Genomic DNA, 19,149 nt, shown 5'->3' with positions numbered 1-19,149 from the left:
AGGAAGTAGAGTGTGCTGCCTTAGCATGAATGACTCTGTAGAGGTTAATACCCAGATGGTCATCATGGTGTCTCCACCTCTCTGGGAAGGTGGGACTTTCAGACAGGTTCTACCTCACTGAGGGCCAACCAGCAGCCTGCCTAGTCACACCGTATCAGCACCACATTTCCATCGGGGCATCTGATCATTTTGCTTTTGGACAAGTGACACTGTGACCCCAGCTCTTCACCCCTCTTCACTGCACATCTCCCAAGGGGGCTTCTGAGCCCTGGTCCTTGAACATGTGAAGATGGTGTTATGCTGAGGGTTGTTGAAGTTGATGTCATTCCAGGAAGGGTGTTATGTTTCCACTTGAGTTCCCAGCAGGGGTCTGTTCTCGCACGGTGTGTGATTGCATTATCCCCTGATGTCCTTGTCTTTCTCACAGCAGGTCTTGTCCATCCAGCTGCCCGGTCTCTGCTCAGGCTTCACATTTTTGATAAACGTTCCTCCCAAAACTTCTTTTTCCCCAGGACTTATTTATGTGAAAGGCAGAGTTACATGGAGAGAGAAGAGACAGAGACATCCAATTATTAAATGCTGTTTTCCTTTTTTCCCTCTGGATTGCTCTTCCTGCGAGCCAGTCCACAGCGCCTCCCTCCCGCGCCTGTGCCGCCGTCAGAAAGACAAGGGGTGAGCCGCCGTCCAAGCAGCTAAAGCACACACTGGGCTCACGGGGCAGAGCCGCAGCATGGCGTGGATGGTGCTGGCCTGATCGGATCCCCTTGGCGGACACAAGCGGAAGTTACTCTCAAAAGTTACTTAGGTGGACAGGACCCCGAGGCCTCGTGGGAAACCATCCGGAAGCGGGAAAAGTCCGCTCCCGGCTGACTTAGAAAACTCGAATTTTATTTTTGCCATTTTTTGGGGGGCGCGGGCGGGAGGGGAGGGGGGGGGAGAAAGCAAAGACCTGGTTGCCATGGCAACCAAAGAGCGTCCCCCTAGTGCGCATGCGCAGAAAAACACAACAAAGCAGACAGGCCTAGCCTGACTCGGGGCTGAGCCGGAGGGACTGACGGAAGGACGGACGGGCCTGAAGGCGGCTTCCTCTCCTCGCAGGCCCGGCGGCTTCCGGAGGGCCTCACGGGCGGACGGACAGACAGACGGACCACGAAGGCGGCTGCTTCTCCTAGCAAGCCCTCGGTTTCCCTCAGGACGGACGGAGAAGCAGGAGCAGCGGCCCCGGCTCGCGCGGAGACCCTGGACCCGGTGAGGAAGACGAGGCCTGCTTGATTCTAGAAATGCACACATCCTCCTCCCGACCCTCCTAATCCTCCCGGCCCTCCTCACCCTCCTCATCCTCCCGACCCTCCCGACCCTCCTGGCCTTGGAGCGCTTCTCGCCCTTGTTGAACATGCAGGTGACAAACAAGCCCTAAAGGCCCCAGACTTTCTCACCAGCCCCACTAACTTCCTCTCCGTTTCTCTTCCTTTATTGCCCTGACCGTAGTTCTCTATAAAACAATAAAAATACATATAAATATAAGGAGTATTCTGGCAATATCTGGCAGTATTTTCTGTTATAGAATCTGGTTGAGTTCCCAATTCTAGCTGTGCACTTCATGGAGCCGTCGCACCAACATTTAATTCTTTTTTAAAAGATTTATTTTACAGTTCTTTCTGAAGTCACACTCGCTGCTATTATTCTCCTAAAAAGCTCCTTTATATGCTCGTCTCTCATGGACACATAAATTCTGTTTTTAATTAGATTTTGATGATCTTTCCATAGTTGATGAAGGCACCAAGGGTCCAGGGCAACAGGAAAGTGGGTAAGATCATTGCTTCCACATTATTATTAGTAGTAGTATATATTATTTTCTGTATCTGGGGCAAAGGGGGAGAAAATGGGGCTGCTCAACTGGATTTATTTTTTATTTTTCGTATTCTTTTATTTTGATAATCTTTACATATCATGATTCCACTGATAGGAACTGTTCTAGAATTTGCAGTGGTGTCACGAAAATAGAGCATGACCCACCAAACCCACGCCTATCATACATATTAAACCCCACCCTGTGGCCACTGACAGGAGCCTTATCGGCCTTCTTTTTAAATTTTTATTTTATTTTTATTAGAAAGTCAAATACCGAGAGGAGGAGAGACAGACAGGGAAATTTTCAAAGTGGAGTTGCCGGGTTGCCGGGATTAGAACCGGCAACTCCCATATGGGATCCTGGTGCATACAGGGTGAGGACTTCAGCCACTAAGCTACCATGCTGGCCCCAAATAGGTTGAATTGGCCCTTGTTTGCATATTATTACTCTTACTTGATGATCAAAACACAAAATACTCTGGTGACCAGAATGAAAATAATGTTTTAAACGTGCCAAAAAAAAAATTCTAATAGTCTGACTTAAATCACCTTTAATGCTAAAAGTAATCGTCCCTACAGTTACACTCTGAGGTTGATGATGAAAAAAACAAAATATTCCAGTGACCAGAATGAAAATAAATTTATTTCTTTAAACATGAAAAACAAAAACCCCAAAACTCTGACATAAGTCTGCTGCACCACTAATTCTCTCTACAATTACACTCTTACCCCTAATTTTATGATCAAAATAGAAAATACTCTGAAAAAATAAATTTATATTTTTTCAATCTGCTCACCAGATTGAAAGTAAACTTAATTTATTTAAAACAACCAAATTTATTTTATTTTCACTCTGCTGACCTGTTCTCCTCTGAAAGCTCGTCATGAAAAACATGATTTAGCGGAGGGTTGGGCAGAGTAGGCTCGGGCTCTGGGGGGCTGCAGGGGTTTGGTTTCTTGTGGGCAGCGAAGGTCTCTGAGCATGTAGTGGGCGCAGCCGTTGCTTAGGTGTGAAAGGGGCTGTGGCTTTTTGTGCGGCCACCATGTTGGTGTTGGGGTGGTGTGAAAATTGTTAATCTTGTATAAAGCAACTCAATAAATTGTTTCAAAGTTTCAAAAAAAAAAAAACTATTTATCTGTCCTACCTGCTCTAAACTTCATACACCAGAGGAAAGTCTAAGAAATTGTAAAAAGGTCCAATGAACTAGAAAAAAACAAAAAGTACAAGAGAGTCTAATAAGTTATAGGGAAGTCTAATAAATTTTTAGAAAGTCTAATAAACTAGAACTCTAATCAAGTATAAGAAAGTATAATAAATGATAAGAAATTCTGATAAAGTAGAGAAAAGTCTGATAAGAAACTAATAAAGTATATGAAAGTCTAATACGTTATAGGAAAGTCATAAACTAGAAGAAACTCTAATAAAATATAGGAAACTCTGTTAAAGTCTAAGAAAGTCTAATAACCAATAGGTTAGTCTAATACACTAATCACTCGCAGTCCCCACACTTGTGACCACTGCAGGATCCTCTCCTCCTGTGGGGTCCTGCTTCCCGTCCTATTGCGCGTTGGGGTCTCTATCCTCGACCTACTGTGTGCTGGGGTGTCCACCCTCATCCTACTGCGCGCTGGGGTCTCCATCCCTGTCCTACTGCGCACTGGGGTCTCTGTCCCTGTCCTACCTTCGACCTACTGTGCACTGGGGTGTCCACCCTCGTCCTACTGCGCGCTGGGGTCTCCGTCCCCGTCCTACTGCGCTGTGGGGTCTCCATCCCTGTCCTACTGCGCTGTAGGGTCTCTGTCCCTGTCCTACTGCGCGTTTGGGGACTCTATCCTCGTCCTACTGCGCGCTGGGGTCTCCGTCCCTGTCCTACTGTGCGTTGGGGTGTCCACCCTCGTCCTGCTGTGCGCTGGGGTCTCCATCCCTGTCCTACTGCGCACTGGGGTCTCTGTCCCTGTCCTACCCTCGACCTACTGTGTGTTGGGGTCTCTATCCCTGTCCTACTGCACGTCCCTCAGCAGCACTGCACCTTCTTTTTCTGTTTTTAATTTATATTTTTGAAGTTAATCATACAATTTACTATAGACTCTGGGATTCACCTCCCTCCAGGATCCAACCCCGTGATTGATTTTTCCCCATAATTTATTTATTTATTTTTCTTTTTTAAATGTATTTGTAAAATCTTTGTTTTTGAAATTTATAATTTCTTTTTAAAAATATTTAATTTTTATTCTCTGTAGGGTCTGTGACTCAACTCCCCCCAATATCCACTACCTCAGATAGATCTTTTTCCCACAATCTTTTTTTCTATTATTAATGTATTTTTAATTGTATTTTGAAATATATCATTTTAAACAATATATTTCTAAATTTTTATTTTTGAAATTAATCATATAATTTGCCATAGATTCTGGGATTCCCCACTCCACAATATCCTAATCACCCCGACTGATTTTTCCCATAATTCCTTTTTTCTTTTTTTAATGTGTTTTAAGTTTTATTTTTGAAACCAATAATTCATTTTCTTTTCTTTGATACATTTTTAATGTTTATTTTTGAAATTTATAATTTTTTAATATAGTTTAAAATTTTTATTTTTGAAATTGATGGTACACTTCCATGCAGTCTGGGATTCCCCTCCCCCTATTTCCACACCCAATCAATTTTTCTCATTTCTTTTTTTTCCTTTAATAAGTTTTAAAATTTTATTTATTTTTAATTTTGATTAATTAATTTTGAGGGATAATCTTTATTATTATTATTATTAATTGTGTTCCATTATGTGACACAGTTTCATAGGCTCTGGATTCCCCCAACCCCTCCACGTGCCCTCCCCCCATGGTGGATTGCTCCACCTTGATGCTGTATTACAGTTCACATTCAGTCAAGATTCTTTCTTTGCAAACATATACTAAGCATAGAGTCCAGCATCTTATTGTCCAGATAAATTCAGCAGTTTCTTAGGGAGACCATCTCTGGTCTGAAGGCAGAGCTGTCAGAATATCATCCTGATCAACTGAAAGCCCCAGCATAACATCAACAACAATTTACAACATTATGGAATTGAGATGGTATTGAGTAATCAATATATTAAAGCAATGCAAGTTGTTAACCACGACCTGTGACTACTTCATTGACATCTCAATTTTTGTTTGTACACAGAACCGGCTGCTATACACCTTAAAGTGGCTATAGGGTACTATTCAGCTGTCTTGTGTCTATTTTCATTTTAGTATTTAGCGGTTTATTATGTTGAAGCATAATTTTGCTGAACTTGGCAGATTTTAGGATAGTCTAAACTGGCTTATACATCTGACAAGGCATTTGTCAACAGTTGAGGTGCAGAACAGTTTTAGGAGGGGTGTGCAGAGAACTCTTCAATACCCTAGTAAGGAGTAATTAATCCTGTGTCCTACCTAGTAAGGTATGTATGAGTCCACACTGACCATTTCCTATTTGATTCTAAGCTTTTCTTGTATTTCTCTGACTACTCTAATTTTTTTTGAGGGGGGTGCTCCGGAGCAACCCTGATGGTCATTGCAAGAGAGGGTGGGGACCCAAAGTTGGAACTAAGTAAGGACCAGAAAAAGCTCCTCTCCCTAGTCCCAAAGGGTTACTGTTCTGTTTCTGCAGACCACTAAGGGCTTCTGGCTATTGTTCCAATGACCTTGAATCCTGTAAGGAAGGATTTGGGCTTCTTCTATCCCATGTGGTAGATCCAAATGGTGCTGGATGACCTCAGAGTTCTCGGCCTCCGAAGGCACTCCAATTCCCTGTGGTCTCCTTGGCTGTTGGGATGTATTCCTTGGTGCCCGTACTGATAGTCCTTAGTTAGGATCTGGGAGTCTCCAGGGTTGGGATACAAGCCTCCTCCTGTCTACCTGCTCCACTCTGGGGTCTCTCCCCTGCTATGTGCATATGACCTCCTGTTAAGAGGTTGTCAGGATCGCCCTTGATTCTTTGAGGGGATAATCTTACATAGTTGATGAGGCAGCTGTGACATCACACACCCCTTTGTCAATCCCATAACCGGTCTCACTCGGGAAGAATTCCAGCAAGTTCTGTCCCCACTGCAGGTTTTTCCTGTGGGTTCCTGTGGAAAAAAAAAAAAAAGCATTTATTTCTGTTTTTATCCAAGTCATGAAAACAATCATCAAAGCATGACTCGGCCTGACGTCATATCCGGGAACACAGAGGAAAGAGGAGCCAACTGCATGAGTTCAAGACTCACCGAGGGCCCGGTGCTATAGCCAGGCGGGATCCTGTGTGGGCACCGGTTCTAATCCCTGGGGCTCCAGGATGCCTCTCTGTGTCTCCTTCTCTCTCTGTACATCTGAATTGGCAATAAAAATAATAAGTAAATCTTTAAAAAAAAAGAGTTATTCAAACAGGGAATAAAGGACTTTACAATTAAAAAATAATAATAAATTAAAAGAAAGAATTATTGAAACACACTGAAACAGGGAAATAAGGACTTTGCAATTCAAAGAATAATAATAAATCTTAAAAAAGAGTTATTGAAACGGAAAATATTTTAATTTCAAAGTTTTATATTACATTATATATTTTATAATGTATTACATTTAATTGCAAAATTTTACATATTATGTATTTTATAATATATATTATTTTAATTTGTAATCAAAGTAATAATGCTTATAAATAAATCTTTAAAATTTTTTTGAAACAGAATAAACGACTTAGTAATTAAAAATAATGATAAATAAAATTTTTTGAAAAAGTTATTGAAATGGGGAATAAAGAACTTTACAGTAAAAAGTAAAAAGTTATTGAAACACATTGAAACGGAATAAAGGACTTTGCAATTAAAAAATAATCAATCTTAAAAAAAGAGTTATTGAAATGAAATATTTTAATTTCAAAGTTTTATATTACATTATATATTTTATAATATATATTATTTTTGCAATTACAAAATAATAGTAAATAAATCTTTTTAAAATATTTTAAAATAGTTATTGAAAGAGGGAATAAAGAAATTTGCAAATTAAAAAATTAATGAATGTTAATATTGGAACAGGGATAAAAGGACTTTGCCATTAAAAAGATAACAATAAATCTTAAAAAAACATCTAGCACACTGAAACAAGAGACTGATGATGAATTGAGTCCTGAAAAAGAATGATCCTATTGTAGGCACCTGGGGAAAAGCTGTTTGTGGGGGCTGGGAGTTAGGGGGAATCCCAAATAAAATAAAATTTTTTAAAAAATTATATAAAATTTTCTAAATAAATAAAAATGTATAACACATGTGTCAGGGCGGCTGGGGTTGAGGACAGGTCTGTCCTCGATGGAGGAGATAGAGAACCAACGACATCCCCGTCATCCTGGAGACCCTCTGTTGTCATGGAGACCATGAACGCATCCATGGACTCATTGGGGTAGGAGTGGTACCATGGCTCAGGATCTGTTCTAGAATATTTTTTTTGTTCCTCGATTTGTTCTAGAACATCCTCTGTGGTCCCAGATCTGTTCTAGAACTTTCCCTGTGGTCTGTGCTCGGATCCTGAGATGAACCGCTTCTTCCAGGGCAAGGAAAAATTATTATAGTAATTGTAATTATATAAATATTATAGCATTGTAAGTATTGTTATAGTAACTATGATAAAATTATACAAATATGAATATCATATAAACATTATGTTAGAAGTATAATTATACAAATACAGCTATTATAAATACTATGTATTATAAGTATTATAGTAACTATAATATAATTATGTAAGAATAAGTACTATGTAGGTATTATAGTATTGTAAATGTTATAATTATTATAATTAAATATTATGTAAATGTAACTATAGTATTAGAAATATTTTTATAGTAATTAAAGTTGTATAAACACGAATATTACATAAATATAATTATAGTATTACTTGTGAGTAATTATAGTTTATCTTAGGCCCCAAACACAGAGAACGTTCTAGAACACATCATGTGACAAAGAGTATATCAGGGACGCATCAGATGGAGAACAAAAAAAATAAAATAAAAAATCTTTTCAGTTAATGGAGAGTTTGAAGATATTGCAGGCACCACCGAGAATGTTCTACAACAGAAATAGTAATTCCTTGACGGTGGCAGTCTCCACAGAGAATGATCTGGAACAGAAATAGTGATTCTGTGTTGGCTACAGGGACCACAGAGAATTTAAAACTAAAATAAAGTTATGCCAAAAAAAATCTTGCAAAATAAAATTTAAAAATGAGAGAAAATTTAAAAATAAAAAAATGAAAGAAAAATATTTAAAATAAATAGATCTAAAAAATGAAAAAAAAGAAGCCAGTCATGGGACACCAACCCAACCCCTCACTCCACAAAACCAAGCTTGTCATGTGACTCGAACTCCAAATGCCTGTCACCTAACGGCAGGGGGTGAGGGGGAACATTCTGGTGGACACAGTTCAGTTCTTGTTCAGACAGGAAGTCCACCCGCCCCCCCCCAGGAAGTCAATGTTCCCCACAGGAAGTGGTAGTCCTGGAACACGAAGCACCCCAAGCGCAGCTGGGATGACTTAAGGCTTTCCTCCCTAGACAGGATGTGGAGAGGCAGAAAACATTCCTCACTGAACAGGAAGCAGTCTGTCCCCTACAGGAAGCTGTGCTGTTCGCTACCCGTGTGCATTGTGGCCTGCTGGGAAGAAGCCAATGGGAAGTAGGCACTGCACTAGGGACGCTGTCACTTCCTGTTTTCTCATTCACTTCTCTTTTGCTTCCTGCAGGAGATGCAGATGATGACTGAACGCCCTGTTAAGATCCAGTGACTCATTTCCTGCTGCCCTCTGGGACGGAGTAGGGGCAATTTCACTTCCTGTTCCTGCTCGTCCCGGACTCTGCTCAGTTCCTGCCTGCTGCGTGTCATCAAGAAGCGTGTCTTCACTTCTTGCATCTTACACTGACATCCTGCTGGATTTCTAGGACAATTAGGGGCGATTAAACTTTCTGCTCCTGCTGATCGACACCCTTCATCTCCTGCCATCCTCCATAGTGACTTCCTGTCCATCACGACACACTTCCTGCCTGGGGCTGAGTAGAGGCTTCTTCATGTCCTGCCATCGTCCACTGATTTTCTGTCTGTCATAACTTACTTCCTTCACTTCCAGTTCCTGTCCAGCAAGGACCGTGCTCAACTTCTTGCCTGCTGTGTCCTCACAAGGGGCACATTCTTTCCTGCTTGACCCAGCGTGCCCGCACCTCACTTCCTGTTCCGGTTGGCGGCCATGTCGGCAGGCAGCATAGTGCATGATGCGTCGGAGGCGGAGCCGCTCTGCCCGGCCCAGGGCCTGTTCCTGCAGCGCGTGAGCCGTCTGAGCATCAGTGTGGCACTGCCCGCGGGGACTACAACGGGTGCGGGCCGTGGCGCATCCACGTGGGAGGTCATGGAGCGGCTCAAGGCGCTGGCGCAGGCCCAGCCGCTCTCTGCCCTCCGTGTGGCGCGAAGCGCGCCCGAACTGGTGCGCCTGGAGGCCGAGGTGGAGAACCGCGCCCTTGCCCGCGCCCTGCTGCACCGCCTGGATGGACAGACACTGCGCCTTGCTGGCTGTGCCCAGGCTCTGCGAGTGCGCGCTGACGAGTGTCCTCCCCGCCCGCTGCCCACTACGCTTGATGATGGGGACGAGCGCCCAGACACGCTGCACCTGCAGGGCCTGCCTTGCCGCTGGTTCGCGCCCCGTCCAGGACGCCATGATTCAGGAGCCCACGTGGCAGGAAGGGACGCAGCAACTGTTGGGGCTGCTGGGCCTGCACACACAGGAAGTGCAGGCACAGGAAGTGATGCTGCCCAGACTGCACCTGGGTCGGACACTGCAGGAAGCGGATCTGACAGTACAGGAAGTAGCTCTGCCCTTACAAAAACTGGGTCCGCCACTACAGGAGGTGGTTGTGGCCTTTCAGGAAGTGGGTCTGCCCCTTCAGGAAGTGCATCCAACAGCTCCGCAATCACCTGCAGCATCCCAGGAAACGACCCAACATCCACGGGAACTCCTAGCAGCCCCATGGGAAGTGACTGTGCCATGACAGGAAGTCGCGGTGCCCTCACAGGAAGTGACTGTGGCACGACAGGAAGCCGGGGTACCCCCATGGGAAGTGGCCCCAGCCGGCGTGAGACAAGGCCGGTGGATGAGCGGCCCAGTGAGGAGGTGCTGGCTCGTGTGTTCTCCTGCTTTGGGGAGGTGCGGCGTGTGGACATCCCCATGCTGGACCCATACCGCCAGGAGTCACCCCGTGCTGTGGGCGTGGCTGGTGTGGTGGGCGGGGCCAGCGGCCCACTGCACTTTGAGGCTTTCGTGCAGTACCGTGAGCATGCTGGCTTCCTACGCGCCATGGCCGCCCTGCGTGGTGCCCGCCTGCTGTTCCGCGGGGACGACGGCAAGGCTGTGGCCTGTCACTTCAAGGTGCGAGGGGCGGGGACACAAAGAGGGTGGGGCAGGGAAGCCACGCCCATGGGAAAGGAAGGGTTCAGACAGCGAAGCAATGCCCACAGATAGGCAGGTTCACCACTTCCTGTGTGGGCGGAATCGGCTTCCTGTTGTTCCTGAGGATCTGGTACAAGGAGAGTCACAATCTGTAGGGGAACTGTCATTTCCTGTAGGCGAATTGTTGCTTCCTGTAGGATTATTATCATTTCCTGTAAGGGAACTCTCATTCCCTGTAGGGGAACAGTTACTTCCTCTCAGGCAAATGTCTCTTCCTGTGGTCTCGTGACCCCACCCTGCTTTGTGACCCTGTGGCCTCCACTGCTCTCCACTGTGGCCCTTTTCTCTCTGTTGGTCCCTCGGTGACCCTGCAACTCCTGCCTGCTGTGACCCTGTCACAATGATCCTGTTTAACCCATGACCCAGAGACCAGGTCACCCCACCTGCTTTCTCGCCACATGACCCTGTGACCCCACATAGCCCTGGGATGCTGTGACTCAGTCACTGTAGCCGAATCCTCCCTGTGACCCCATGACCCTGCTCCTTTTCCAACAATGTCTTTGTGACTTTTTACCGTGGCCCTACACGATCCTGTGACCTTGATTGACACCAGCTTGTTCCCCACGACCCTGTGACCTTTTTGCTGTGACCATGAGAAAACACAATGTCACCCTTTCTCCCCATGACCCTGTGACCCAGTGGCTGTGACCTGTGACCCCAACACCCCCAGGTGACCTCGGATGCGACCCAGCACCTGAGCGATGCATCCGTTCGTCGCCGGCAGCTCGAGCGGCAGAAGCTGCAGGAACTGGAGCGGCAGCGGGCAGCACAAAAGAGGCGCGAGCTCGAGGAGGAGGAGCGGTGTGCAGGGCTACAGTTGGGGGTGGGGCTGAATAATGGGTGGGGCTATGAGAGGGCAGGGCCTCAAGGGGTGGGGCACCAATGGGCGGGGCTTCAGCCCACAACTGCTTTTCCTCAAGGGATCGGTGACGTCACGGCTTAGCCCCAGTGACTCTGTGACCCTTTTTGGATGTCGTCCCCATGTCCCCTGCTGGTGTGATGTCACCCTCCCTGTGTGATGTCACCATGATCTCATGTGAACATACGTCCCTCTATGTGATGTTACCCTGTCCCTTGACTCCTGGATGAGTGATGTTTGTCCCATGACACTGTGACCTCATGACCCTCTCTGTGTGATGTCAACCTTCTGACCCATGGAGCTGTCATGTCACCATGACCTTAAAATCCTGGCTATGTGAGCCCTTGATTCATGGCTTGGTTTCCCTGTGACCCTCACAGTGTGATGTCACCATGACCCCATGTGACCCCATGACCCTCTGTGACGTTACCAGGACCCCTTAACCTGTGCAGGGTGACGTGCTTGTGACCCAGTGACCCTCCCTGTGTGACCTAATGACCCTCAATATGTGATGTCACTCTATCCCCATGACCCTCTGTGCGACGTCTCCATGACGTTGGACCGTGGCTGAGTGACATCCCTGTGACCTTTATTGTGTGACATTCCCATGACCTTGTGACCCGTGACTGGATGACATGCTTGTGACTCCATGATCTTCCTGATGTGACCTTGTTACCCTCAGTGTGTGATGTCACCATAACCAATGACCCCGTCTGGCAGGCGGCAGCGGGAGCAGCAAGCCCGGGCACGGCAGCGGCGTCGGGAGGAGAAGCGGCGTCGCCGGGAGGAGCGGGAACGAGGTCGCGCTAGGCGTCGGGGTCGGAGGCGTCTGCAGCGGCTGCAGGCGGAGGAGCGGCGTGTGCGGCTGGAAGAGCGGCGGCTGCTGCTGGCACAACGCAGCCTGCAGGCACTGAGGCTTGTGGGGGCGCTGCTGGGGCGCGCAGAGGTGAGTGCTTCCTGTGCCAGCAGGACACTACCTGTGTGGACTCTGGCGACTTCCTGTTATTGCTGAGCGTCTGGTACAGCAAGAGTCACAACCTGTAGGGGAACTCACTTCCTCTCAGGGAAATGTCACTTCCTGTTTGGCAACTCTCATTTCCTGTAAGGGAAAGGTCTCTTCCTGTAGGGGAAATGTTACTTCCTATTATGGAAATGTGACTTCTTCTAGAGGAACAGCCATTTTCTGTAAGGGAACTGTCACTTTCTTTAGGCAGACTGGCACTTCACTCTGGAAAATGTCGCTTTCTGTATTAGAACTGTCACTTCCAATAGGGATTCTCTCACTTCCTGTAGGAGAATTCTCACTTCCTGTGAGGGAAGTGTCACTTCCTGTTGGAGAGCTGTCATTTCCCATAGCAGAGTCACTTCCTGTCAGGGGGACATGTGACTTCCACAAATGGACCTCGGTGGCTTACAGTAGGGGAATGCTCACTTTTTGTGAGGGAAAGTTCACGTGGTGGGTGACTGGAGGGAGTTTGCTCACTTCCTGTCAGGAAGCACTCCCTTCTTGTGCTTCACTTCCTGTAACTGGTGGGATTTTCATCATTTCAGGGTGCACTCACTTCCTGTATTGAGTCACTTCTTGTTATGGACAGCTCACTTTCTGTCTGTGTGTCTTGGGGGACTTGGTAATTTCCTGTTTGCTTGTGTTTGAGTCACTTCCTATTGGTTTCTGCTGACTTCATGAGCCACTTCCTGTCTAGTGGGGGCTTTAAACTGTTAATGTTGGGGCTTGGTCACTTCCTGTCTGTGTATTGTGTGGGTTTAATTGCTTCCTGTAGTGGTTTAGTCTCTTCCTACTTGGATTTGCTATCTTCCTGTTGCGATTGGTGACTTCATGTCTGTGTGTGTTGGGGCTTCATCAGTACCTGTAGGGGCTTGGTAACTCCTTTTGGGGTTGGTTACTTCCTGTCCATGTCTGGATATGCTGACTTTCTCTCCGTATCTGTTGGGGTTTGGCAACTTCCTGTTGGGCCTTATCCTGTGTCTATCTCCACAGGCGTCCCGGGTATCGCAGGAGGCAGGTCGGCGACGGCTGCAGGAGGCGGAGCTTCGGCGTGTGGAGGCGGAGCAGGCGCGTGCGCTCGGGCTGCAGCGCCAGGAGCGTGAGCTGCGGCGCCGCCTGCTGGCCGCTCTGCTGGGCCCGGGAGGTGGGGCCGATGCAGCAGGCTCCACCCCCCTGCTGGACGTGCTGCGCAGGGTCAAGGCCAGACATGATCCTGCTATGAACACCCCTGCAGTGACCCCCACTGTGATGTCATCTGTGACGTCATCACCGTTGCCCGAGAGACGAGGACGACGTCATCGATCACGCAGCCGGTCGCGTGAGGGGCAGGGCCGGCGCTGAAGGCTTGATATCACTTCCTGTGGGGGCTTAATAAAGACACGAGTTTTCCCAGTTTGTGTGAATTGTGTTATTTTTTCCCTGAGTCATGAATACGCAAATGAGTATTACCATGAACATGCATATTAATAATGAAGTGTAGCTCATCAATACACAAATATTTTCTGTCTTTAATATATTAATTTGTTTTGATTTTGGATATTATTTTTGTATTGCTATGCAAATAAATGATAGTGGGTTTTAGGAATATGTAAATGAATATGAGCTCTTATGAATACACACGTGACAGAAATCAGCCCCTATGGATATGCAAATCAGCTGTGAAGATCAACTCATTAATATGCAAGTAATCTATTATTCGGGGTCTCCCGTCCTGTGGAAGGACACTTGAGAGAGTCTCAGAGGCACTTTATTCAGATCTTTGGTTAAAAACCGTTATGTCTGTTGTTTCCATTATGCTGAAGCCCCTCCCCCGCCAAACCCACCCCCCCCACCGCTTATCTGCCAAACCTGCCCAATCAGCTTAAAGATCACCAAAGCACACCAATCAGGGCTAAGGGCCAATCACAGCGCAGGAAATTGTCAGTGCCCCCAACAATCTATCATAAATAAAGTCTAGTAACTCACTTTGAAAATGACTTTTCAAATGAATTTGCAAATACACTCCTTGTGAGTATTAATGAGTATGCAAATGAAGCAGGTATCATTCGGTAAAGGAAGTGAGTCAACATTGTTGACAGGAAGTGACTCAGTGCTTGGTGCTGACGTGCTCCCTTCCTAATTAGGTCAATGGCAGATGTTCTAGAACAGCCTGGGTTAATCTGGGCTATCCAGTCCTTTAAAGGCACAAGGCCTGCGGTTCCTCCCTTGTGGGAGTCGGTGAGAGCAACGGACACAGGAGGGACACAGGGGGAACACAGGGGACACGATGGACGTTGGACACCAGGAGGACCACAGGGGGAACATGATGGACGCACGCAGGGACGGTGAGAATGCGCTGCCAGATGAGGCCGACCTGCAGCACCTGGAGAGGCTGGTGCTCGGCTTCATGGCGTCGCAGGTGAGGGGGTTGTGACTCCAGGACGTCAGCACCTGTGGGGTTGTGACCCTGGGTTGCCATCTCCCTGGGGGTCGTGACCTTGGGGCATCATGAATATGCAACAGTCAGTTATGAACATGCGATCACAGAGTCAAAAATATGTAAATGAGCACGTGGATCGTGATAAGTGTGGCTGTCTAGGATGATGAATCTAGAATTATGCTAATTTACATACCCAGGGGAGTGATGGGGAGGTCACAGAGGAGGATGCATGTAACGTCATGGCCATGTGATGATGTCAACACCATGATGTTCTGTGTGCCCTGACATCATGTCTGTGATGTCATGTCCCATCACATGCTGCCTATGATGTCATCTCTGATATCGATGCGTTATGTCTTGCGAAAGGCAGCGATTACGTCATATGTGCTGTGGCCATGCATGACGGCATCCCGGCATCACCATGTGTCCTCATGGTTGTGGTGACTACATCGCCATCCTCCTCCTGTCCACAGGCGCTGTTTGCTGGCTGCGAGCTTGGCCTTTTTGACCTCCTGGCGGGTGGCGCGCTGGGAGTGGGGCCTGTGTCGGGGCGGCTGGGACTGAGTGTGCGGGGGACGCAGAGGCTGCTGGATGTGCTGGTGGCACTGAGGCTGCTGGGAGCCACTCCTGGCCCGGAGGGAGAACGTGAGTGTGTGCACTGCGGGGGAACCTACATGGGGGACGGACACAGACTTGGGAGACTGCCCCTACAGGAAGTAACTGAGACAGTACAGGAAGTGGTTCTTGCCCGGTAGGAACTGAGTTGTGTTTTAAAGGAAGTATATCTGCCCCGACAAGAAGTCAGTTTGTTCCCACAGGAATTTAGTCTGCCCCTACAGGAAGTGGGTTTGCTATTAGATGAAGTGGTTCAGGTACCATAGGAAATGGCTTTGCCCCTACAGGAAGTAACTTTGCCCCACAGCAAATGGGTCTATTCCTACCGGAGGTTGGTCAGTCACTATAGGAAGTGGGTCTTGTCATGTAGAAAGTGGGTCCTCCCTTACAGGAAATGGTTCTGCTCTTACAGGAAGTAAGGGTTTCAGTTCCAGTAGAAAGGGGGTCTGTACACAGGAAGTGTGACTAAGGGGACAGAAACAGGGAGAACCCTTCAATAGAAGGAACAAAAGTCTGCCACAACAGGAAGTGTCTGTGGGAACAGGAAGTGGGAATGGCAAAAACCAAGTTTGGTCACAGGAATTGCGTCTTTCCTCCACCCAAAGGCTTTCTAGTAGTACAGGAAGTAGGTCTGCCCATACAGGAAATAGCTTTGCTCCCAGCAGAAGCAGGGCAGCTAGCACAGGAAGCAGCTCTGTACGTGGGAAGGTGCCTACGTGATGGCGGCTGCAGCACAGGAAGTGTTCTCACGCCTGATGTGGGCGGGCCTCTGTGACGCAGTGATTTACGCACTGACCCCGCTGACCCGCGCCTGCCTGACGCGTGAAGGCTGTGCTTCCCAGCACCACCTGCTGCGCTACCTGGGCGGGACGACGTACCGGCTGTGGGCGCACCTGGCGGAGGCCGTGAGGTGGGCCGGGCTTGGTGGGCCGGGCCTGAGGGTCTGCGGGAGTCACTGGGAAGGTGGATCCGGCAGAGGGCTGGGGCCTGGTGGGCTGGGTTTTGAGGTAGCAGGGCTAGGCGTCCAGGGGGTGCAGTCTGTAACTGTGGGCGGGGCCCTGCCAAGACCCCGCCATGACCTCACCATGACCTCGCAGGGAGGGCTGCCATCAGTATGCTCGCGCATTTGGTGTCAGCAACGACGAGGAAGATGACCTGTTTGCTGCCATTTACAGGTGAGGCGGTCACGCCTTTTCCATTAGCTCCACCCCTTGTTGAGAGCCAGGTCCACAACAGCCAAGGAAATGACTTTACAACCTCTTGGGATATGCCCCCTGATGTTAGCCCTCTGCTTGGAGACCACAACCATGATGACATCATGAGCACAGGCTCCACCCCTCACTGGGACCCGCCCACCTTTACCGGCCCACCCACCCCAGGCTCCTCCTTCTCAGGCCCCGCCCTTTCTGCAGGTCAGATGACGAACGCCTGCGTTTCCTGTCGGGGCTGCAGGACACTTGGCGTGACTCCAGGCTGACCCGGAAGCTGCTGACGGCCGAGGACATGGCTGCTTTCCCACGCGTGTGTGACCTTGGGGGTGAGACACACGGACAGGAAGTGGCTGTGTCCTGACAGGAAGTAACTTCCCTGAGACAAAGTGACTGTTCCTTACAGGAGGTAACCATTCCCCAATAGAAGTCAGCGTGCCCACAGAAGAAGTGCTGATCCTTGTTAAGAAGTGTATGTTCCATGACAGGAAGTCATCCTGCCCCTGCTGCCTGCCCAGAAAGTGCCCCTTCCTATAGAACAAGTTCCCTTTCCCTTGACAGGGTCCTTTCCCTCTGAGGAAGTGCCCAATTCCCTAAAGGAAGTAGGCCAGTCCTGACAGGAAGTTGTAATGCGTCCCCTGTCTGGCACCGTCCCAGGTGGCAGCGGCGAGCTGGCACGCGCATGGGCGTTGCTCTACCCAGCGAGCGCAGTGACGGTGCTGGAGACGCCCGAGGTCGTGCGTGACGTGATGGACAAGTTCCTGCCCCACGAGCGCGTGTGCTTCATGCCAGGTGGGCCAGGCCTGACTCGGGCGTGAGCTCCTGGTCCAACCTCAGGGGGCGGACAGTGTGAGGGGCGTGTCCTGACCGAGGCCTGCTCCCTGTGGCGTCACAGGCGATTTCTTCCGGGACCCGCTGCCTCCAGCCGATGTGTTCATCCTCGCCCGTGTCCTGCACGACTGGGACGACACCACGTGTGCGCAGCTGCTGGGGCGCGTGGGCGGGGCCTGCGGGCCAGGTGGGCAGGGCCTCTGTCGGGGTGGGCGGGGTCTGTGGGAGGAGTGGAAGAGACAGGAATTCACACAATTTCCGTGAAACAGGCGGCTCTTCACAATGGAAGTGATTATGCCCCTAGTGGCCATATAGGAAGTATTTGGAGAGAAACAGGAAATAGCTCAGAAAGCACAAGAGGAAGATTGTTGAGACCTACACATTAAACGGGAAGAGCCCGTTCCCCTAGTGGAAGTTGTCCTTTCCTCAGCAGAAGTGACTCATCTCTGACCGGAAGTCTCTTTTCCCTGAGAGGAAGTCCCTATTCCATGTCAGGAAATGCTCATCTACTCAACAGGAAGTGCTCATTCTCCTACCAGAAGTGCCTTTTCCCCAACGGGAAGTGTGTATGCCATGAGAGGAAGTGAACATACAGTCACCAGTAGTGGTCTCTGGGGAGCAGGAATCGCGTCCTCGTGACTGTCGTCCCTCTGCAACGTGCATCTCACACTCTCCCATTCTGGCAGGCGGTGCAGTCGTGGTGGTCGAGGCGCTGCTGCCCGAGGAAGATGACTTTGGCGGTGATGCAGCTGAGGGGGCGTGGCCCGCGTGGTGGGCGTGGCCTGCCGTGCGCACGCGCCTGCTGTCCCTCAACATGCTGGTGCAGACGCGCGGCACCGAGCGCTCGGCCGCCCAGTACCTTGACCTGCTGGCGGCCGCCGGCTTTACCAGGGCGCGTGCGCACCGCACTGGCAGCGCCTATGATGTCATCGTGGCACGCAAGTGATGTGGAAGGGGTGGGGCCAGTGGCTGCATGCAGATGACGTATGTGATGCTTAATTTGCATGTTGTGTCATGTTCTGGTCCACACGCTAATGTAGAATTGAATATGTAGATGAGATGATAATGGTAGGCTTTATATGCGAACTGTGTTCAGGTGATTGTCCCCATTTGTAGCGCATTCTAATGAGGCCTTTAATATGTTGATGAGTTGGAAATGAAGGCGTTAATGGTAATGAGACCTTTCATATGTAGATGAGATGGTAATGAGAAGTTAATAGGCACGTAGTGTGCCAGTGTGAAAGGAAGAATTGAAACGAGATGCTAGTGGGATGGTTGATATATAGATCGTATGCTAATCGTGCTAATGCTTCATCTGTATTATGCTAAGGTGACCATGTATATCATCACCCACCACCTTTATGCTAATGTGACGCTTCATTTGTATGTGACGTCACTGAGGAAACTGCAACTTTTATTTCTTTAATTCAAAACTCGGAAAACAAACCATGAGGAAAAATACAAAAAAACATAGAAAAGGACAAAAAGGAGAAAAAAACAGGAGCTGCAGGGGCTGCTGGGAAACCCTGTGCACGTGGGATGGGGCCAGGAGGATCCTGTATGCTTATGAACTGGGGCGGGGCTGAAAGGCACAGGAGGGTTGGCCTATGCTAATGAGGTCATGGAGACCACAGTGCTTAGCATCAGAGGGGGCGGAGCCAAGGCTGCTAGGTTCCCTGGGGGCAGAGCCAATGACATCACCACAGTAGAGGGCGTGGATTAGCATTTTTGGGGGCAAGTCCTTCATGTGCCAAGTTCATTCTGTGGTCAGTGACATCAGGGGCGGGGCTTGCGATCCCCAGCTGAGGGCAGTGTGGGCGTGGCCTTTGCCCTCAATGGGAGGGATCACAGCAAAGGGGCATGT

At 48.7% G+C, this 19,149-nt stretch overlaps 2 protein-coding genes across 4 annotated transcripts; both read left to right on the top strand.

The window, feature by feature from the left end:
- The first annotated feature begins 1,030 nt into the window (after positions 1-1,030).
- On the top strand, positions 1,031-13,565 carry AKAP17A (A-kinase anchoring protein 17A). 3 transcript variants are annotated; one of them, XM_040983543.1, is made up of 6 exons: positions 1,031-1,248; positions 8,596-9,892; positions 9,935-10,266; positions 11,018-11,148; positions 11,927-12,152; positions 13,206-13,565. In XM_040983543.1, the coding sequence occupies exons 2-6, from the start codon at positions 9,094-9,096 to the stop codon at positions 13,551-13,553; spliced, it is 1,836 nt and encodes a 611-aa protein (XP_040839477.1). In that variant the 5' UTR covers positions 1,031-1,248; positions 8,596-9,093; the 3' UTR covers positions 13,554-13,565. The 3 variants fall into 3 exon arrangements, with proteins under 3 accessions (XP_040839477.1, XP_040839476.1, XP_040839475.1); XM_040983542.1 differs by adding an exon at positions 1,768-1,807 and having other exon boundaries at positions 8,596-10,266; XM_040983541.1 differs by having other exon boundaries at positions 8,596-10,266.
- Positions 13,566-14,478: 913 nt separating this feature from the next.
- On the top strand, positions 14,479-18,231 carry ASMT (acetylserotonin O-methyltransferase). Its single transcript, XM_040983137.1, has 8 exons — positions 14,479-14,610; positions 15,105-15,276; positions 16,027-16,156; positions 16,344-16,421; positions 16,659-16,783; positions 17,112-17,246; positions 17,350-17,472; positions 17,972-18,231. Exons 1-8 carry the CDS (start codon positions 14,479-14,481, stop codon positions 18,229-18,231), a joined length of 1,155 nt encoding a protein of 384 aa, XP_040839071.1.
- Positions 18,232-19,149: the final 918 nt, after the last annotated feature.

This window comes from Ochotona curzoniae, unplaced genomic scaffold, assembly GCF_017591425.1.
Source record: "Ochotona curzoniae isolate NIBS_2020 unplaced genomic scaffold, NIBS_Ocur_1.0 contig_3819, whole genome shotgun sequence".
NCBI classification, from domain to species: Eukaryota; Metazoa; Chordata; class Mammalia; order Lagomorpha; family Ochotonidae; genus Ochotona; species Ochotona curzoniae.
This window is presented reverse-complemented; position numbering and strand designations above follow the sequence as displayed.